Source organism: Cygnus olor, chromosome 6 (assembly GCF_009769625.2).
Source record: "Cygnus olor isolate bCygOlo1 chromosome 6, bCygOlo1.pri.v2, whole genome shotgun sequence".
NCBI lineage: Eukaryota > Metazoa > Chordata > Aves > Anseriformes > Anatidae > Cygnus > Cygnus olor.
In genome coordinates this window covers 39,142,901-39,165,687 of record NC_049174.1, presented here as the reverse complement: position 1 = coordinate 39,165,687, position 22,787 = coordinate 39,142,901, and the positions used below count along the sequence as shown (strand labels likewise).

General features: G+C 43.7%; 1 protein-coding gene across 1 annotated transcript in view; it reads right to left on the bottom strand.

The window, feature by feature from the left end:
* GALNT13 (polypeptide N-acetylgalactosaminyltransferase 13) overlaps positions 1-17,000 on the bottom strand; it is a 124,324-nt gene extending 107,324 nt beyond the window's left edge. The window contains exons 1-3 of the mRNA XM_040561509.1: positions 16,229-17,000; positions 5,777-5,876; positions 4,861-5,108 (exon numbers count right to left, since the gene is read on the bottom strand). Coding sequence (XP_040417443.1) covers positions 4,861-5,002 — 142 coding nt within the window. The 5' untranslated portion in view covers positions 5,003-5,108; positions 5,777-5,876; positions 16,229-17,000. The remainder of the gene's footprint in view (positions 1-4,860; positions 5,109-5,776; positions 5,877-16,228) is intronic.
* Between the last annotated feature and the right edge of the window lie 5,787 nt (positions 17,001-22,787).

The following is a 22,787-nucleotide window of genomic DNA, read 5'->3' as shown; positions in this document are numbered from 1 at the left end:
CCCCTCATCATGCATTTTCTTGAACTGCCTGATGAAGATCTATAAATTATCTTAATGTGTTGTCACAATATCCAAATCAGCACTTCAGATTTTATTTGTCAACAAATTTGTGACAAGACTTCAGAGCAATGTACATATTCATCCATCTATTAAATCCTTATGGTATGCTATTAAAAATCTTTGCTCCCATTGTTTTTGCAGACGGTCCCATGCGTGCAGTAATCTGACAGATAAACACGTTACCATGGCAGCTGCCAAAATGAATGCCTTATTTCCTAAACTTGGCCATAACCCCAAACTTTTAATCCAGCATCCAAATGTTTCATTCACTTGCTTTACATGATCACAACAGACCTTTTCTCCCTAAATATAGAAATACGTTGCAGGATCTGAGTAAGTGCACTTTCCTCTTACACGGAGTTTTCCTCAAAATAGCATTTTAATAACTCATACCGGCTTTATGACAAGTCCTTTTGTAGTTCTTGAGAACACGGTTAATAATACAGAAACAGAAAACCGCATAACAACGCCAGACACCAAAATATTAAAGATTCGTCACTATGAAAATCTAAAGCACAGTCACATTACAAAGCTGCATGGAAAACATTACTCATGTGGCAAAGACAAGCATTCAAAATTACAATTTCATCTCACTACTCACACTCACTTTAATTAAAATAATCACACCTTCTTAAAAATTACTGTCTCAATCACTGCACACGCTCCTCGTTTTATTGTTTGGAGAGCAAGACTTCACTTCCCCCAAGCCCACCACATATTTTCCAAAAGCTTCCACACAAGAAGTGTCTTCAAAGACAGCTTTCAAAACAAAAATACTAAATTTAACTAACAATTTGGGTTTTGAAACTAAAGATCAGAGGTTTTTCTGCAGTAAAGTCTTTCTGCATTTCAAATCTCTTCACCATGAACCAAGGAAAAGCACTAAATGCACAAAAATGCACAGGCACCACCCGCCCTCTGCCCCCCGCCTGCAGCCAGGCTGCTGAGCTCCAGCCCTTTCACATCACCTGGCCCAAACGGGTGGCGTCCTCACCTGCTCTCACACACGGCTGTAGTAAGGAGGAGGCCACAGCAACCACATAAAAGAAGCCCTATGGGGCACTCAGAATTACTACAATTTGTATGGAATTAAAATAAAGATTAACTGAGAAGATGCCAGGCTGCCAAACTGCCTTGGTTTAAACAGCATTTCCTTTGCTGTAAGCTCGTTGTGCTTAGTAAACTCACTTCTAGTCTGCGTGTAAGAAGGGCTTCTGCTTTAAATCTCAAAAAGATTATTTCTTCAAGCAGACCTGAGAGCATCCTGTCCTGCCAGTTGCAGTTACTGTATGGTTCAGAAGAACCATCTGCTGGGAATATTTGATTAAACGCAATTAATTCACAACAGAAAACGGCATTTGCAATCTCATCCTCGAGCCAGCTACCTTTCCACCCATCTCTGCCACTTCACCTGTTGCAAAAATAAATGAAATCACAACAACTCACACCTCACCACCATGGAGTTGCCCATAAAAAAATCATTTGAACTAGAATTGTTATTCGTACTAGTGCTGTTTTTTGGTTCATTGGTTGGTTTTGCTTGGGGGAAGGTTTGGGGGGGGGGGGGGGGTGGACGTGATTTTGTTTTTTTGGGGAGGGACTCACCATTTTACTCCTTCCCTTAGAAGCCGGCTCAGCCAGGGCGTTGAGCGGTGTGCCTTGGCTCTGGCTGCTTCCCACACCCAAGTGAGCCGTGGCTCTTGCTTTTGCTGGAAGGACAGCACAGTCAGGAAGGAGAAGAGTCCTGGTGGGACCCCTCTCTGCTAGCACGAGCATGCTCAGCGCTGCCCTGTCCCCTTCCAGCACACCGTGCGCTGGCTGCCTCATTCTGCTTCAGGCTGGGGAGAGGCCAGACCCAGCTTCCTCTTAACGTGATGCTCACCATAAAACCTGTACCTCTCCTAGAGCTCTCCTGAAGTTGTTTAGCTATGGTCAGAACTGCATCTCCTGCCATTCGCGCTAGACCTTGAGTTCGCAGGGCGGTCTCCAGGCTCTCGTGCAGCTGGCTGCAGGACCCAAGGCAGCTCTGGGAACGGGGAGGGAGCGCAGCTCTGCTGGCTGCTCGTGGAAGGGCTTCCAGCTCTGATGCATGTCCTGGGAACTTACTCCTGTCTGATAAATCCTGAGGAGGTGACGACGTTGCACAAACAACGGTGCATTAAGCACCTCGAAGTACGTTCGGCCACCTACACAGAAAAGTAAGGAGCAAGCAGCAAAGGAAGAACTCGCCCCTCTGGGTGCAGGGCCTACACCACGGGGAAGCAGCACTGCTCACCTACTGATAGGACACTTCATAAATTTCTACATATGCCACTGGTATAACCAGGGACTGCTGAAAAACTGTCCAGTATTAATTTTCTTCTTAAGCAGGAAGTAAGCTTAAGACGTACGAGTTGTTTCCTTCGATCGTGGTACAAAAATAGATGCAAGTACAGATGACTTGACTGAAAGCCAGCTCCAGGTTAATTAGGACACTTGCAAGTTGTTAACCAATGCCACTAACCCAATGCGGCGACAGCTCGCTCTTGTAACACCCAGCTCCTGTACGTACCACTTGTATGCTTAGAGATGTGCAGCGAGACATCAGAGGGGATTTCTGACAGCTGCGTCCCAGTCTACGAACTGTGACTGCCTACATTTTACATCTACAGTGAAGTTGTCCTCATGAATCATTTACAACGCAGTAATTATGACTAAAAAGGCATGGAAAGTTTACCTCTTATCTCTAAGCACATTTTGTGTAAGCAGAATCTTTCCTCTCTAATCATAAGAGAGGCTTCAAATACTGGATTACCATGGCCCATTTAAATTTTTATCAGTATGTTGACTATTGTTGTCTTTATATATATATATATTCTTATGTACTTAAATACTGTAATTATGTTGCTTTTTATGTTTACAGATAATCTATATCCTCAGAGTTATAAATAGTGTATTTGCCAACCAAAAACAAAGATGATGGTACAGAAGCAGGTACTTTACAGAAGAAAAAAAATAATAAGTGATACACTTAATTTCTACCATAATAGCTCATGAGGCTTACAGTAAAGAAATTTAGTAGCCTGTTGGATGGGAAGCTAGAAATGCTATCATAAACTTTTGCAATTGCTCCACCAGAACACACCATTTCAGCAGAAACAAATAAAATTTTTTGCAAGATCTCCATAACAAAGCAAAACACAACTCTGATGTCATTTTATTTTCAAAACATTCACTGGCGTGGCAATAGATATCACTATGTATTTTAAAGCAAAAATAATTAGGGCACTGAATAAAACCACAAGTCAGATAAGCTAAGTCTGGATCGAGGGGACTAGAATCCAAGCTTTACTCAAAACCACACACGCTGATTTGGAGCTGTCTGCACAGTACTTCAAAACGGTGGTTATACTAATACACAACACCCCAACCTTCATACTGTTTCCAAGCCTTCAGCTACGACTGCCAATGACAACAGGTGGTTTTGTTGCAATTATTTATGAAAGTCTTGGTGAATTAACAGCCCTTATCTACTGAACAATGTTTTCCTAAAACCTAAATCTTAAGTGAGAATGTTCAGCAATTCTGGTTTACTGAAATTGCAATCTAACTCCACTTGGCACCAGAGTAGAGGAATCAGTCAAGGATACGGTTTTAAACTCGACAGTTTTATCCTTAATTTTTGATCAGATAAACTTTTTTCCAATTTCAGTAATATGAAAAAAAAGAAACATGCAATCAATTTCAAATAAAATTGTGCCATGTCTTCATATTGCATACACCTTCATAATTTTGCAAACAGTACTATAATCAAAGTGTTCTTCAGGGATCACAGAACAACATGCAAAGTATAGCATCAGATTCAATACTGCATTTACCAGGCTTTCAAGTAGAAAGATTATATATTCAAAAGCATTTGTTTCTCAAAACTGAGAGCAAGCAGCAGCGTTCCTTGTACACAGAGATGAGGTTTTCGCATGGAGATTCTAACCAGCACACAACGGGGAATTCAGGAAATTCAATGCAAAAACATCATTTCAAGTAGCCCAAGGAACAGGGTACCTTAAAACAAAAAGTCCAGTATTGCATAACATTTTGCCAACCAAAAAAAGTGTACAAAAGGTAAATTCATACTTAGTTCCAGATTCCAATTAAAAACTTAAATTCTCCAATTCCAATTTAAATTTGAGTGGTGGTGGCAGTGGCATATGCCAGGGCTGTGGTTTTTGTTGTTGTTGTTGTTGTTTTTTAACCTAGATAACCTAGATTTACTTTTTCAAAAGTTGATAATGTTCAAATAAATTTTATTGTTTTAATATTAAATATTTTTCTTCACAAATTATCCAATTAAATAGTGAAAAGGTCAACCAATTACAGACATTTCAGAAAGTGTAATTGATTGAAGAAATCCCAACGAATACTTCAAAAATAATAATAAGAGTTCAAAAGCAAGCTTACAGGTAAGTACCTTTCATAAATGAAAAAGGAATCACAGAACATCAACTCTTTTTGTAGGTCAAATGCCTTCTGTTTAAAAAATGAGCTTGATATAAAAAAGGAACTTAATATAATTACTTTTTTTTCTACTACATATCAGACATTTTATATTGTTTTTGCTCAAAAAACATACAAGACTCAGCCTTCATTACAGCAAAAGGTCAGATACTAAGATATCTGAAAATAAAACAAAGTACTTCAGATCCTGGTATTTTCTCTGTTTGAATTGGAAAAATAATTTAGAAAGTACAGAGAATAATATGGGACCAAATAATTAAAAAATATATCTATGACCTTCAGAGATATCTTAGACTTGGCACTTACCCCTCAGAGCAGGCAGCAGAGACCTCTCTTTCTTGTCATCACATTTATTACATTCACTGAAGTATAAAAGTAAAAAGACGTCCACAAGTACCCACATGAGAGAAGTGGCTAGAACCACCTTGCAGTAAACAAATCTCCTCATTGCTTTACTTTGTCGCTAGCTAAAATGCTAAAGAAAGACTGCAGTTGCTGAGATGTATCAACTCCCGCAGTTAAAATCCAACAGGAAAGCAGAGACAGGCATCCCACTGCAATTAAAAGAAAACAGGACATACTTAGCTAACAAGTACGCACAGTCTGAATTGAAAAAAAACACATCTTAACACTGCACTTTCATATCAAGTATTTGTTTCTTTCCGTATACGCAGGTACTTTCTGTTTTCCAACGCAAGCTAAAGCCTTTCTACCATCTCCCCATGAATAGCAACCTTTTAAACTCGCATACTTCATGGGTAGTCTCCAAACATGCCTGCATTTAGAAGCACAATACTTCAATCATTCTAATGATATATATAATCATTCTAATGCAATGTAACAAATTTTAATAAAGAGCACACGAAAGGCCAAAGTAGTGGTAACAGATTGTGCTAACCAACATTCATCATTTTGCTGAACGTTAGACGTTTACACAGAGAACAGAAGTTTCCTTTTTCCTCAAAGAAAGAGTTTATAATGCTACTTTATATAAGCTCTCTGAAGACCAGAAGCTTTTTTTTTTTTTTAAATCTTGCATTAAAAAAAATTGCACACTGCCTTACCACCAAAAATACCTGCCAGAGAATACGGCACTTACCCATCTACATGTTTAGGCTCTTGTATAAAGTTTGGTCAACAAAAGCTAAGTGTGAGGGTCTCTATATTTAGTCTCTAATTTACGAAGTTATGTTGAGGGTATATTTAAACACCTTACTCTTACCATTATAAACTGCATTCCATGTCAAGGGTGGGAGTTCCGCTTTGGCCGTGTTCCCAAAGCACTGCCTCAGCACCGAACCACTGGATACTCTTCCAAGTGCCTACAAAACAACACAAACAGAAGGCATCCTTACCACCTGACTGCCTTTTCTAGAATAGAAACAAGGTGCTTGTGAAGAAAGCTCTCATAAGTTTTGTCCACATTTTAACCTACCTATCTTAACAAAGCTTCATTTTGTACATAACACTTCTCTATCTTAGTTTGGGTGGGTGAGGATAATTATAACAAACTAAGTTTCTCCATCCAGCTGTACCCCAAGGGGCAGATCGCCTGGTTTAACGACTCGCTCCAGGCCCAGCTTTACTTCCCTTGCCGTGTTACATATGGTGAATCCCACATTACGTACGGTGAATCGGCGTCTGTCCCTTCCAGATCCATCGCCCCACAGCACACAGCCACAGACGCCTGCCACACATGGGGAGATGTGAGAGGATCACAGACACCACACCAAGTTCTCCCTCCTGTTCAACACGTGAAGAACAGTGCTAAGGGAGCTTCCCTAAGGGGTCATTTTCATTTTAAATAGTTCCAAAATATTTTATAAGAAGTTTAAATTACATTTTAGTTGCAATTCATTTGAACAAACGAGATGGAAGAGAGTGAACAATACAGTTTTTCAAATTATTCTTTAAGTGCTATTTTACTACCCAATAGTCAATAAAGTTTTTCATCTGTCTTAAATGTAAATGCAGCCAATAGCTCTTTTCCTCACCAAAATGATTCACAGCCGGTTGATTTAAAATTTCAAGGGCTGTGGAATACTTGTTTTAGGTTAGCACAATTCACTTTCCCGCTAGCCAACAGGAACAGTTTAATGACAGGAAGAAAATGACAAAAAACCAAATTAACACTGATCTTTATTAGAATAAAAGAGGAGAAAATAGCAGAAGTGTTAACCCTCCCCACGCAGCCTGCATCACCATGGTGGCTGTAATTGGCTTTTGTAGCCCTGAGTAGAATAGTTACTTGTTCAGCACCAGCTGAGATACAAAGGCACTTCCTCCCCAGGCACTTAATAATACAGAAGAAATTTTTTCTTCATCAATTCTTGTTTTAATATAACTGAGTAAACCTCAGAAGTATAGCAGTCGTAGAGAGATGATTGGAAAAATCTTCTGTTCCCAGTGCTGTGTGGTTTTTAAACAAATAATCTGTACAAGAACCACCGCAGTCCGCTACAGCACTGCTAGCCGTGCAGGTTTCAGGGGCTCAAATAAAGGCAGTGCAACAAGCTATTATAATGTTAACAGCAATGACAGCATTTTTTTAAAAAACAATTAACGTTTTGATTTAAAAAAATCATTTCTTCAAAAAAATTTAAACCTGCATTGACCTGGAGGTGCAGCGAAGGCCGGGTAACTCCGTTCCTGCACAGGCACGGCACCTGGCTGCGGGGTGGCGCCGCGCAGCCTGTGCGAGAGGCCTCTGTCCTCACCTTCCAACCATCAACCCGGCCAAAAATCGCTCCGCTAAGAAGTGAGGATTACCAGGGGCAGAGAACCACGCCTTCCACTCCTCGTGCCCTATAAATATTGGTTTTCGGGAAGACATTAAGTGGTGATTTCACTGCCCACAGAAAGCCATCCACAGCTCCTTTGGCTCAACAGTCCACGCCATCCCAGTCGCCTGCACCCCCAGGAGGCCTGACCATGGGCCAACCACGCACATGAGGCCGACGTTTTGGACCTCAAGCTCAGCAGCTGGGCCTTGGGGCAGGAGGGAGTCCCCAGATCACCCTCCCAGCCGCAGGAGGATGCAGCCCAAGCGGTGGGAACAGGGCTGCCCGCTCTCCCTGAGGCCTTCTGGTGCCAGCCGCGTCCTGCAGCTGACAGGGCCGAGCAGCCATCCCGCTCCCTGGCGGGCCCAGCCAGCACCAAGCTCATTATTATTATTATTATTATTATTATTATTAAGAAAATATATTTAGAAAAACCTATTTATACTGAATTCCAAATGGATACATATGAATGGCCAGGATACGCTAATGGAATCGTTTTTCAATTCAACACCCGAGCTGAATTTGAAAAAAATATACATGGTTTCAGGCAAAATTACTTTTTTTAATAAAATGGAAGTTTGTAACTGGAATATATTTACAGTTATCTCTGTTTCAAGATGGACATTTCTTCCCCTCACCTGCACCTCACACTCGGGCAGTAATTTGACGATTGTTTTGACCAGCTAAGATGGCTTTTCTGAAAAGTACTAGAAGGAAAATATTTGCCTAGCCCTAGCTTTGCACAGAGGAGCAATCTTTTTCCTTCTGCAATCTGAAGGTAACAAAATGCAATAAATGAATAAATAAAATGCAAAGCCCAGACCACTCACACTGGTCTGGGGGCACTTCTATAAAACATTGTGCACGAAGAGAGCTTGGGAAGTTCAGGCACCCAGGGTGGGGAAACAGAGAAACCAACACGCTGTTACGGGGCAATAGGAGGCAGGCCCCCAAACGTGCAGGCAACAGGGCCACCAACAAGCGGGCTCCTTCCAGAACCCCGTCCAGGGGACGCCTGGCACCCTCTTGGCACATTGGGTGCCCATGGCCAACACTGCTCACTGGGTCAGGGGGAACCTTTCCGCACCATCTCAGCCATTCTTATGGCCCACAGCCCCTCCTCCCAACCTCAGAAGCAATGAAGCTCTCCAAATAATATGTTCGTTTTGTTTGTTTTTTACTAAAATATAAAGCGACAAGGTTTCAGGAGAAGGAGGATGGTGAATGTGCTGGGCTTTTCAGCTACCACTTTAAGAATAAAGCCGATTTAAAAACAGTATCTCGAAGCAACAAAGCAAGGGAAATCCCTGCCCCAAAAAAACTGCAGTTTGGCAGTGTTGTAAGCAATAAAAACAGGGCTTTAAAATAGAAAACGGTATGCAAATTTAGAAGTCATGTGCATTGCCAGGCTTTCCTAAAACTGCCACAATAAAATGCTGTGGTAAGAGAATGTTACGCAGGGTGCAAATTCAGGCTCTGAAAAACTGGCAGAATTAGAGGCAATTTGTGGTTTTGTGGCTCTCTTTCTCATGCACTAAAGAGACCCCTCCGCCGACCCCACTCTCACTCGGCACACGCAGCAGATCCCATCCACAGAATGAAGCAGTGCTTCAGCATTTCTTCCCACACGTCACCGCACAGCCCCGTGCCCCATTTATTTCACACAGCCGAGCCACGCTCGGAACGAGGAACGTTTAATTTCCTCAGGGACTCACAGCTACGGCATTCATCACTACTCCATGCAGTTGCCTAAGCAGCTTTTAATTTAGTTCCATGGTATTTCTGCAAGATTTTAAAAACATGATGAAAACTGATCCTTTCTTTAGAAACAAGGGGAGCATTCACAAGGCCAGGACTTTGAGTAGCCCCCACCAGCTTTGCTCCCTGGCGATGCTCACCCCCTCCAAGGCTGGACATGCAGCCCACACCAGCACATTGACTACACCCACAACCATCTCTTGAGCCAGTACGTTCCTGCCGATGATAAAAAAGGACCGGCCCCATGGTCTCCTTTGGGGGGCTCCTTCCGTGGCCTCCCCACGGCAGCACTTTTCGCAGCACTGTATAAACACCTTTTGCAGCACTGGAAGTAGCTTTTTGTAACCTGCCTGTTGATTATCTTCATCTGGGTGCCTTTCAGAAGCATCCTTCTATTTCACAGCCCAATGGTTTCCTCCGACTGCTTTTTGTTTTCACACTTTACCAGCGTGATTTGCAGCGATTTCAGGCTCAGATGTGGACTTAAGACACTAATTGTGGCAACACAGCAGTGGGACTAAGAGCAAGTCCAAGACAGCAGCTCTTCAAGGACTGCATGCAAAAATTGTTCTATTCAGAAAAAAATTAATGGAGCTTTATCCCCGTACATTTTCAAATGGCCAGTAACTGTAAGTCAGTATGAGTATATCCTTGAATGGCCCCTTAATCTACCGCCACTCTTACAGCTGCATATGAATTAAATGTCCTAATCCTTGGGCAAGACAGAAACAAACTGCTTACAGAAGTTCCTCCAAAGAAAATCAGAAGAATCGCCCAATTTATCATTCAGCACTTTTAACTGTGCTTTTCCTATTAAGTCAGTAGAGACCTAGAGCCCATCTACACTCTCGATGTAACCCTAGAACGGCGATTACACCTCACAAATTAGTACCAGAACTAGTATCAGAACCTCAGCCCGACCTCCCAGCCCTGGAGCCTCCAACTTCTGCAAAGCCCCCGTTAGCCACCCGGGCTCCCAGCAACACCTACGCTGACTAACGACTTCTGAACCAACTTTCAGACGCTTAGCTAAGAAGGGATGCAAACTGGAAGTTATTAGTAGAGTGAAAGCCACTGTTTGGTTCAGAAACAACCCCTCATGGCATGAAATCAGAAATGGAGATGAATGCCATTTTTCCAAGTCGACGCCGTTCCTGATGGCGGCAGTCAAAGCTTAATGAAGTGCCTGCAGGAGCCAGAGCCTGGTGAAACCACAGCCAAACCTGCCACGTGCCCTAGGACCGCGTTCTGGGCACGAGGGGGACACTGAGCACCCCCCCCCCCTTTGCCAGATGCGGCCCCATCTGCGGCAGAGCCGTGTCAGGCTGGCAGCGGGGGGAGCTCTGGGCAGCACCGAGGGGAACAACGAAGCACCCCAAAGTCCCACTGACACCTCACGTGGATAGAAAAGGGAGGCCTGCTTCCATCTCCTGGTTGGCAGGCACCTGAGTTTCGCCACAGACGAGGAAAGCTTTAATGCGTACGATGCCGAGAGCAGCAGAGGCACAGACCCAGCGGTACCCGCAGCAATTTGCCTTCTCGGGGGAGGACAGGCAGAGCTGTGTCTCTGCACCGCATCCCGGTTCTTGCTGCTGCCATTAAGCAGCACGTATTACAGGTGCAATGCCTCGCAGCTGCAAAGCAAAATCAGAAATGCCTATTCCTGATAATCTGCTATTTGTCTGGGTGTTTTATAGTGCAGATTTCATTAAGCAGCGTCGCATAAAGCTATGCATTTCCATATAGACTATGTCCCCAATAACTGTGCACAGCATCATACTACAAGCAGAATCCCTCCTACTCACTTCGTTTACATCCCTTTAAACTGAGAATATTGAGGGGGAAAACATGGTATTGGGGGCATGGGGGAACAGAAAACGGCCTGGCTGACCTCTGGGGGTACACACCAATGACTGCGTACAACCTTCAGATCACAGGTGCTTTAGAAAGGCGAGCAAGTGGATGGAGTTACAGTATGTTATGACTCAGGTGGTAATTTCCTGCCTTTTCATTATTTAACCGAGGCATACTGCATTTTCCAGTGAATCTATTATCTGTCACACAGACCATTCTTTTAACATATGCAACTTTACCGCCTCAGTCAGCACTGAAACTTATTCTGTTTGACATCTCTATATGTTAGCAAGCAGCTCAATTCACAGCCTTTCAAATGCTCCCCTCATACCTACTGAAAGAATTTAGGCTGGAGGCTAAGAAACAGAAAACGCAGATGCCCATAGCTATTGTTGTGATACTGACCACGAGAGTACAGTACATGAGACTAGCAGACCACTTTATGAACTGGTTAATTCAGACACATTAAGTCACTGCTTTGGACAAAATCCTTCCTATAATGCAACATTTGGCACTCAAATGACCGTTATATTAACAAAAGCTGAGTTTGTGATAGGGGCAGAATGATTTTTAAAAACAGAAGCTACTCGGTAGCGAAAGCGTCCATAAAGCCTCCAGGAAAGCCACGTTTCGACCTTCCAAAGCTGATCTACAGCACACACCTGCTCTACCAGATCCGTTTGGATCTGGCTTCTGCAAAAGACGGGTAGGTCAGCTGTAGAGTACTCGGGAAGAAGTTTGCTGGAGGAAATTCTCCAGAAGAAGTAGGAGTGATCACAAATGTCCTTTTTGTTTGTCCTTTGTTCTAAGGAGAACAGACCAGAGTCCACTTCATCTGAAATCTGGAGTTTCCAGTCCTCACCTCTGACAAACCAAAGAATGAAGGTGATGCTTCCCGTACCTTTCCTGCGATTCATTGAAGCTGCAGGAGGAGAGACAGGCAACAACAATATTTAAGCACGGGAAGCAGAGAGATCTGGCACAGAAAGATTTTTGTCAACCTCTGCTGCAGAATCAGAGTGCAACGTATGCAGTACTGCACCAAATGGCAGCCGGCCAGCGTGGAGGGACAGACTCTATATAAACAGAACTGCATCCATGCGTGCTAGGACCACGGCATCACAAAGTTAGATCTAACAAGCTGAAGTCCACTGCTTAAGTTTCGATGCCATATGTGCTACACTGCATTACAAATTAAATTTTTCAGAGTTGCTACATGAGTAATTGTCATTTAAAATGAAGAAGCAAGTTTGCTTTAAAAATGACTAAGGATTGCCACCCTATTTTTCCAAGACATACCTTCATTTTAAATAAATACATTTAAAGCAAATTTCACCTACAAAAAAAGCTGACTTAACACTGACTGAACCAAACCTAAATACATACTATACCCTCCAAAAAAGTGTGAATCATCATCTAATACCATAAGCAGTTTATTAATTCATGTATAGTTACCTGAAGAACTTACAATATTCAAACCGTCAATCCCTGAGATCGATACAGGAAGCTCTTTCACATTTAGTAAGAAAAAAAAATCTGGTGCATCTAGTGGAGCTATCAAGTGTTTTGTGTCTTAAGAACTAGCTTCTCCCCCTCTCTCCTCTCCTGAAATAGGCAGCTTGACATTTAAAAATAGACCTATTCTTCATTTTAAAAAGCATTTCCATGGCTCTGAAATTAAAGTGGAAAAGACTTATTAATTCATCTAACCAAACTTCTTTGTAATAAAAGTCTACTCTATTTCACGCTGCTTTGTTCCAACCGGAGTTGAGCAATATGCCTGGCACCAGTTTTTCACAGAATCAATACCTCAAAGCAACACATGTCTTGGATCCCCAATACCTAGACAAAAAAAAAAAAAGAAAAAAAAGCTTTCTGTGTTCAGAGCAACCTCACTGTAAGCCACTTAGCCTGTAAAGGATGTCGAATTTGTAAACAATTCCCTTGCCTTCAGCCCACGCCTTCACACACCGGCCTTGTACTACCGCAGACTGTTTCTACAGACCCGTTAGCAAGAAGCACAAAAAATGTAAACCCAACTAAAATACTGATCCTAAAAGAATATGGGGACAAACTCGATACCCAAGCATCAGAAGACAATCCCAGGTGCTATAACAGATTGGAAATGCCAAGTCCTCCTCCGGCTCCTTCCCTTCCTGCTTCTCCCAAGGTGCAGCCATGCAGTGACAGCTACAAACACGCGAGCAGACCTCGGTCACCAGCCTGCAGGGCTTCTCCTCGCCTCGGCAGCTGGAGGCGATGCCTCCCCAGCCCGCTCTCCACCCTGCCCCGGCGGGTGACAGGCATGGTGACCCTGCAGGCTGCTGCGTGACCTTGTCACAGCTAACGGACACGGGAACCCCACCAGCTCTGTATGTTTTCAGATGTTGGGTGCTCTCCCACACACACCACTGAAATTGCAAGTAACAAGTACTTGAGTGGTACTGACGGCTTGACAGATACCACCCAGAACCAGCTTTCTAGCCCTTCAAATATGAATAAAATGCTGGAGCAAGTCAGACACCAACCAGGCAAAGGTTATGTGCCAAGCACCCAAGGAAGAACACAGCCCAAGCACTGGAGGATCTCCTGACAAACGTGTGGCTTGCCAGCACCAACATGACGTGTCCCAAGGAGATGCAGAACCAGCTGCCCTGGCTGCGACAACCCATGCCGGCACATTCGTCATCAACATTAGAGTAAGACCGAAAAAACAGCTAAACGCTTGTGTTGCACCAACCCCACTCATTCAATGGGCAAAGACATTTCTGCGAGTAAAGACAGAACCACAAGCCCAAAACTTTAAACCGCTGAAACCAGTGTCACTTAAAAAACAACCAACCAACAAAAAACCTACCAGTGCCTTCCGTAAGACGGTCTCCTACAGGAGTGCTGTTCATAAGGCTGGCTTCTCACCCTGCACTGCCAGAAAGGGCAGTGACCGACGGATGCCTGGTGCCTGCATATAGGCACCTGCACTCAGCACCGGCGCACAGCGCTCGGCAGCGGCCGCCGACTCGACCCAGAAGACCAGCCGAGCAGACAGCAGCGGTAGGATCCCTGCTCACACGCACCTGGAGGACGTAGCTGCCAAGGAACGTTTGCAGCTGCGCCAGCTGAAAGCGTGCTCCTCCCTGCTTTGTGATGAGAGCGGCCCGGCCGTTCTTTTTTCTGCGTACCTGAGCCAAAGAAACCCCTTTAAAGTGCTGAGAAATCCAAACTCTCTCACTGTTTCCGATCCCACAAAACAGCCTTGAAATAGCAAAGTTTGTGAATACTAAAAAGGCCGTTTTTGACAACATAGGTATTTCACATCATACTCACTCTAACTTGAAACTGAATCATCAAAAAGTAGTCGAATACATACTAATTCTTTCTTAATCTCCAAGTTTTTGAAGAAAAACAGGCATGCCAAAAGCACACAGATCTCACTATACTGTATATAATTTTTATTCAGTATTTCCTACGTTCATAAAAGTGACTCATATTTTCAGGAAAAGTATTTTCTTGAATGCATCTGCTAATGTCACAAACAACCACTAGAATTGTTACTTACCTTACACAGAAGAATATGACAAGGTTTCCAAGTTTCTTATTTCCAAGCATTTCTGCTTTTCTTCTTTGGCCTTAATTTTTCTGTCATCCGACAGAGGCGTCAGGTAGCGCTCTACTATATTTTGCCTCAACCCAAAGCAACTGTGCTTAACGCTACGAGGAAAGTAACGCAGTCTGATTCTAAAATATAAAGTGGTCATAAGCTTTGCTACAGCTGGTAAGGACCGCTTTTACAACTTCTTCTTCCCTAGTAAGAGGGTTCTTGGGGTACGGATGATGGGAACAGATCTGCCATCTCTTTTCTTCCGAAATGCTTAGGGAGAATCATTTTGTTTTTTGGAGGGGGAGGCGGGAGTTAACAGACATAAATCCCCAGACCATACAGGGCTATGCCGTCCTCCCCTTCATTCTCCATTTGTGCCTGAAAGGCGAAGCTGTTTACGCTCCTATCTTCTTAAAGCTCGCCCGCAGTCGAAGAGGAGGCTGCCAGGCTGGCTTTCCACCCGACTCCTCCAGCGTCGGCGTCTCACGATAACACGCACTCATCTTCCGCAACTCGCAAACACCAACCCCACGTATGGGCGCAGCGATAGGAAGGCACAGCACGTCTTGTTTCTCAGAGCTCTGCTTCAGTGAAGAAATCGCTTCCAAACCTCACAGAAGTGATCCCAGGGGAAGCCAAATTTATGCTATACTACACTCTCAGTTTAAAGCTAGCCATAACTACTTCTTAATGAAAAAAAAAATCCTACAGCATCTGTAGTAACGAGCCTACCCAAAGCACTACCTGAAGTACCAGCCTGCCAGTTACATCTCACTTATAACTGCCCTCGTTAGCCCCTGCACCCTGGCACAGCTTTAGGGACCACCGCAGAGCATCGTGACCACCGGCAATCGGGCACTGTTAACCCTGGGCACAGCACAGGGAAATGTTAAAGTCTATTTGAAGAACCAACACAAACCAAGACAAGATTTAAGGCCTCGTCTCCTTTCACAAAGTGTGGGAGCCGCCGAGCAGCGCAAATCACACTTGCTCTGCTCGGCGTAATTCCCAGCGCGTCCCATCCCCTCGTCCGTCTCTTCCCTCGCTGCTCCCAGGCGCCCAGAAGCACCCAAACAAATTATTCAGCCCGCTGCCGTTTTGCAGCGGAGGAGAAGCAGCGGCAGCTCCGGCAGTTAGCTCCCTTTACCACCGATATTTTTATCCTAAGAAAGCCACCTTCGTTTTCCGTGAGCTTGGAAGAAGTTTTTAGGCTGATCCCCGGGCACGCAGCCGGCACCCTAACTTCAGGATGCTCTGAAGGGAAAAGCCCGGCTCCAGCACAGCCGTGCCCAGCCTCAGCCCCGCTGCCGGCGCTCGGCACAGGAGCGGCCCCGCACCGCACCCGGAGCTCCGCACCCCGAGACCCCCTCGCGAATTCCGCAGCCCACGGCGCTGCTCCGCGTCTGCCGTAAATCCCGCTCCCGTCTCCCGGAGGCACTCGGGTCCTCTCTCTCCCGGCCCCCTGTTTCCAGAAGCGGAGATTATCGGGGGAGACAGCCGCGCACCCACACCGGGATGTAGCCCAGCCGGCGCAGCGCTGCCCGGAGCCCCAGCCCCGGGAGGGCTCCGCCGGCTGCGGGGACCCCCCCCCCCGACACCGGCTGCCACGCACGGCAAGTTGCCGGTGGCGGCGGGGATGGCCCCTCAGCGGCAGCCCCGTCCCGCCCCATCCCGCCCCGCTCACCTGCGCTCAGCAGCGCCGCCGCCCGCCCGGGGCCGCCGCCGCCGCCGCCGCCCTCCTCCTCCGCATGGCGCCGGCACGGGAGCGCCGGGAGCAGCGGCCCGGAGCGCGGCCGGGGCTGCCCTGCCCTGCCCTGCGCTGGGCTCGGCTGGGCTGGGCTGGGCTGGGCTCCGCTCCGCCACCGCCTCCCCGCCGTGGCGCCGCCCAACGGCTGCGGCAGCGCCCGGCTCCCGCGATACTTGGCCTGGCACGGCCCGGCACGGCTCGGCCGAGGCTCCCGGAGACCCGCGGGAGGTCGGCGGCGCTGGAAGGCCGCGGTGACGGGAACGGGCACGGCCCCCCGGCCCGCCGTGATGTTAACGGCACCAAGTGTTTGTGCTGCAGGCCGCCGGGCGCCGAGGGGCCCGCTCGTGCTGCCCTGAGGTGTTTCCTCAGCACCTCACGGGGAGCCTCGCTGCTCCTGGCGGAAGCTTTGAGCTAGTGTAACCAAATCTCCCTTTTGACAGGTTATTAAAAGTGACTGGCACTCTCGTTCTTGCTTTCTGCAATTCCCGGTGTGTGGGGAAAGCTCTCATTGCCTGCTAAGCGAGGGTGTTCCTGCCCCGCGTCCCAGCCCTGGCTGCCAGACCCTGCAGCAAGTTTCAGCTACGCTTCAAAACGTCGTATTTCTCCATTGAGGGAAAAAAAATATATATCAATTACTGTTGAAACACATGCCCTGAAGTAGATGTACGTCACCATTCTTGTGGCAAAATTCAGAGGAGGTTTCTGCCGCCTCACCCAAAGAGCCTCTGCCTGCTGATCCAATGTTTTTTCACACTGTCACCCGCAGATCTTGGAGGCCCTACCTCTTGTGTCAAAATGTTTTTCACTTAAGCTGAAGTACTGTTGATTTCATAAGAAAATCTCACTCATTAGAAAAGGAAAGCAACACAAAGCCAGACCCTCCTGCTTACATTAACAGCCAGGTAAGGGTTGCACAGATAGGCACTCTTATTCTCAGCGGGTGGAAGGTAAGGGCTCCGGGAAGCTCCGTGTTTCGGCAGAGAGTTGGTGGCAGTGCGTCCTCCATCTTCCTACCAGTGCACCATCAGACTCAGCAGCTCCAGAGCAAGGTGAAAAAGTCTCGACTTGCAACAGTTTATAGTCACTTGCATAACATCTTTTCTGATATTGAGAACTGACTGCATAGACTAGCTGCTTTGTTATAAGAATGAGAAACCTCTTAACACTTTGTATTGCTTGCACCCAGAACAAAATAATAGAAGCATTTTTCAATATGTTCTAAAATAATATTTAAATAAATAGCTTGATGGTCTTTGTTTCTCTTCTCAAAACATACAGAAGGATTGCTCAGAGTTTTTTAACTTCTCTATGGAGGTACAAAGTCAGTTCAGAGTATGTGATACAGAGCCTCCAAAGTATTAAATTATTCCTTATATAGACTTAGTATAACAAAGTAGACAACTTAGTCTAGTGGTTAGAGTGCGAGACTTGAAATCCATGGTTCTGTGCTTCTCTGAGGCTGAGCAAGTCAATTCCTCTGCATTGCAGCTTTCTTATTTCTAACCTCACATGGGTGTTGTAAGCATTAATTGCCTTCCGTAAAGTATGTTGAGATGCAGAAATGGACGTTGCCTGTGTAAGTGCAAAGTATTCTCTGTTCATTTTTAATACTAGTATTAGGATGTTTGTTCCAAGTAGGAAGAAGCGAATCAACATAGTAGAAGAAAATAACAACCCCCAGAGTTTGGCATCCTTCTTAGTACTGGGTCAACAGGCTAAAACGATACTGTCCCTGAAAAGTAATAAATAAAAAATAAACAACAAAATTCAGTGGCTGCATTACTCACCCCGTCCCAGCGCCATGTTAGAGTCTAGGCAACGCCACCTGTTTGAAAGAGCAACATAAAAATACTCCTGAGCAGTTTTGTCTCACAGAAGGACTGTTTTCTCCACCTAACTAGTTGCCATGCACTGTCAGAGAGCAGAAACGTTCACTTTTCACTATAATTTTCTTTTTAGTTCATATAATAGACATCTGCTATCTTTATTCATGAAAATAGCGAATCTCCAAATGTTACTAAGATACTTACTTTCAACAAGCTCCTGACAATGCAACGGCACAGATTTCTAAACTAGTGTATGAAAGATACTTGCCATGTCAAAAAGTTTTTATACTTTATTTTTTCCTCCACAGTAGTGGTTATTTCATGTGTGCATACCAAGACTTCTCCTGACTTTTGCATTGTCCTTGTCCCACCTTTAAAGGCCTTGACAATTCAGAAGTCTGGGTGATTTCAGTGAAGGTGGTGCATATAGAGCAACTCTGCTTCAGTCCTGTCGGTGGTTCTGCAGTAACCTGTCTAGTTTGTCACTGATTATTGTTTCTCTTATCCTTTAGTATATCATGGCCAAATGATACGTAAAGCCAAGCAAAGACTTCTTTCTCCAAACCTGCATTGGATAGCATTACATAGCAGTGCTGTCCTTTTTAGAGTGACATATTCCTCACAATTTAAGAATGCAAAATAAAGCCGTGGAGGTAAAGGAATGAATAAAACATGCAAGATTAGGTATGCAAACTTTACATGTGTGGCTTGTGTAACAGTGCGGTGTTTACACGGAAGCATCTGTTTTATAATTTACTGTGGGTGAGCTGTATGCTGGTAACCATGACAAACAGAATTCCATTTTTTGAGGGGGAAAAAAATCCACAATACCTAATATGTAATGGTAAAGGACACATAACGTAAGAATGGACATACGTGATTGAATCAAAGGCAGTGATCTGGAATGGATGCTTGGAAAGCAGTATAAGAAATAGAGAAATCATAAAGTAGCATAAAGTAAAAGATTACTTCTCTCAGCAATCTGTGTTTCCAGCAAATGGAAGTGTGGAGTTTCCAGTGTGGGGGCTGCATTCTGTCCATTGAATTTAACATACATTTATAGAAACTCTGTGAATTTATTTTAATATCTATTTTAATCTCTTTTGACTTCTGGTTTCAACAACAGCTTGAGCCACAGAGTTCCAAAATTAATTATACATTTTATATAAAAGTACCTCAACTTCTCCACATTAGTTTTATAGTGGCTGCTTAATATTCTTGTTGGGTGGTCTTCCATTCTAGTATTTTGAAAAATGGTGGATGGTGGACAGTCATCTCTGATACACATACACTTTTTTATGATATCTGTGATCTCAGATGCTTCAGTCTCCTCCTTAGTCTTTAGAGGCAGTAGGATAGTGCAGATCTCCTCAGTTTCCCCTTACACAGAAGCTGCACCACATCTTCACAGATAATCATCTCTCCCTGTACTTTTTTTTTTCCTACTAGAACTTTTCTTTTTCCCTCCCAGAGAAAACAGAAATACAGAACATCCCTTTGCTTTCCAGATACATTAGCAGCATCCCTGTCAGCCTGCTTACCAGTGGGTTGAGACCTGCTTAAGTTCACGACTGCTCAACTTGAATGGGCTGGAATTGAATAGCACTTAAATAAAACCAGTATGTTTTCTTGGCAAGTACTTTTAAATATTGTGTTGCCTTACTTAAAATGTATATATGATGTTGTGCCAAAATATGTATCCCTAGCTCCACTGGGATATCTACCATGACCTTCTAACCAATCTGTCATGCCAGAAGGTAACCTTTTTTTCCTGGCAGGTGAGGCTGGAGAAAAAAAAAATATGTATATTTATTTCCTGGCACAGATCCCTTTGACTTGTGTATGGTCTTATGCAGAAAGGAAAACAAAGCTGAAGGAAGAAGCCAATTCATTTTCGTCTGAATTTTACATCAATAATTACACAAAGTATAGAAGTCTTTCCTACCACCTAATAGAAATCAAATGGGCTGATAGATAACCGACTGACAGTTATTGCATGTATACTGCCTTTCAGTGTAATTCATTTATTATTTTTAGGTAATAGCAGCCCTATACTGTTCTACTTACTCAATTTTATTGCTTTCTCTATATTATCTTTTCAAATGCAGAACCGCAGGTAAACCAAATGTAACTATTCATCAAACCCAGGAAGTATCATTTATAATATTAAAGCAATCACAGCTAATGCATCAGTTAATCCCATACCTCCTCTGACAGAGATTTCCTTTACAACGACACAGCCTGGTTTTACCATTTGAAAAGAAATTGGATGACCTTTGAGATAAATTTTCCTGCCCTGTATGAGAAGGTTGAAATACCCTTGCATTTAAATACTTCATGCCCTGTACTCTCTTTATGTCCTGAACACAAATCTTAGAGCTTTTTTAAAGCAGGATATGACACTTAGTCCACTCATCTGATATAGTAGGTGTGTGTAATGATAAATTACATACATTTGGCAGCAGTTCAGTTACTTCAGACTTCACTTTCCTCGAGACTCTTAGACAAATGTCATCTGGGCTTTGTGATTTAATTTCCTTTTTTTTTTTCCTTTTTTTTTTTTTTCACATCTTAGTAACTGCCTGTGTCTTGCCTTCCTTATTTATAAAGGGTAAACCTCAGGCTACTACAGGTAGTCCTGTCTTTCTAGAATCACTTTACTTCTGCTTCTGTTTTTTGTTGTTGTTGTTTGTTTACTTGTGTGTTAAATTGAAGAATAAAATACATTTATCTGATAATGGAAGGGATGTGAGGGCATTAGCATTAATACCACTCCATGTTTTGCTTGTTATTTAAATGCTTCAGTCTGCTTCAAATTTAAATGGAAGAGTAAGATCAGTAAAGCTGGGAACCATCGATAAAACCAAACCTAAACCTATGCAGTGAATGGGAGTCTCTGTCTCCAGCTGTGGGCCCAGGAAGAATCTCAGCTCTCAGTGAACTCAGTGAAATCTGTTTCAGGTCCAGTGAGAAGCCAGAAGCCTGAGGTCTGCATTTACTCATTGAACCAGGCTGTGCTGGAGGTGGTAAAGAGCATTTCTGCTCATGGTTGCCTTGAATGCAGCAGCCTGCTGTTGTTTGACTGTGTGCATCCTGCAACTGGCACTCAAGCCTCTGCTCAATACCTGCTCATGGTGGTAAAGATAATATTGCAAAATTGTCCACAGCTTCGGGTGAGAATGATCAAAAGGACAGGGGCACTTTTGGATGCAAAGCTTTTATAAGGCAGGAAAACATTTGGGAAAACCCTTTTTGCTCCAAATTCAAAACACTGTTATCCAGATGCATCTATATTTGGCATTACAGAGAATTAATTTTGTCATCAACCTATTTCTTCATGTTTGATGAAATTTCATTTCAGAAATAAGGGATTTATAGCTTACTTTCCCTCAATGCACATTATCATTTATATAACTGACAGGTTCAGTTGTTAAAAGCAGTACATGAGTTTTTTTCCAATAAAGGGCTCACATCTTTCTGACATTTATTACAAGTTTATTACTTCTATACCCTTCTGAGTGAAGCTCTTTCATCCATTGTGGGAGTGTCTGAAGTACAGATTTTTCATTACCTGTGACTTACCATTAATTTTAGGCCAGAAGTGATTTAATTTTGACTAGTTGTTAAAAACAGAAAGGGCATAAAAATACTTTAAGTCAATTAAGCTAAGAAAACTCATTTGGGAGGGGAGGGGATGCTTAACTTATGATTATTATTTTTTTTCCAGGTGATAAGTTTTACCTTCCTAGGGTAGAGAGAAGTTTGGCTAGTCATTCTTCTGATTTACTTTAGGAAACAAATCACTGCCTAGAAGACTGAGTGATCTGGTTATGTCATACAGGATGTTTTCACTTCTGTGTCACCAGTATAGCGACTATATCAACGCAACTGAGTCCTTAACAGAGTGCTTAATTGTGAAGCATCCTTGGTCCCAGAGACCAAGTAAATTAAATTCTAAGGGACGTTTCTGCATCTGCACACAGGTGCTAAAACTGGATTGCCTATTCATCTGTGAGGAAGAGGCCATCCCATGCCAGTTGTTCTCATTGCCAAAGAATGGTCCCAAGCAAGTTTAATGTACTAACATGGATGAAGACTTAAGGAGCCTTCCTCCAAGTCCTAAATTTATGGCAAAGAACCTCAAAAATCAGTGTATGGTATACCAGGTGGTATAAGGTGTACCAAGCACTGCCCCTGTTGGAGGACCACAGTGGCAATTGTAGCCCCTTGGGTCACAGAACTGCACTAGTTCAATAGTTGTTCCATTATGCAGGACAGGATCTGGTCCTCTGTCAAGAAATGCATGAAATTTCCATATTTGGAGTATTTGCTTTTGATATTCGTAACATTTTACGCCATCAGAGACTTTATAAGGCTCTGTCACCTTGCAAAAGCTCAGAAACAATTTTGGTCACGTCTACTATCATTTCTCTGGCTTCTCTTAGTAAAACTTACATGATAAATGAAGACATCATTTTAGTAAAATTCAATTTTCTTTGACCCTCTTCTTGTCTTCCTACAACACAATTTATTTTTCCCCTTCAAATGATCTCCTTTTTTAAAGCTAAAACTTCTGTTATTAGCGTTATCCTCTCATTTTTTTTCTTAATCTGTGCTTCCAATCTCTATCTGTGTGAATTGCAAATTGTACTTCAAAACCGTATGTAGAA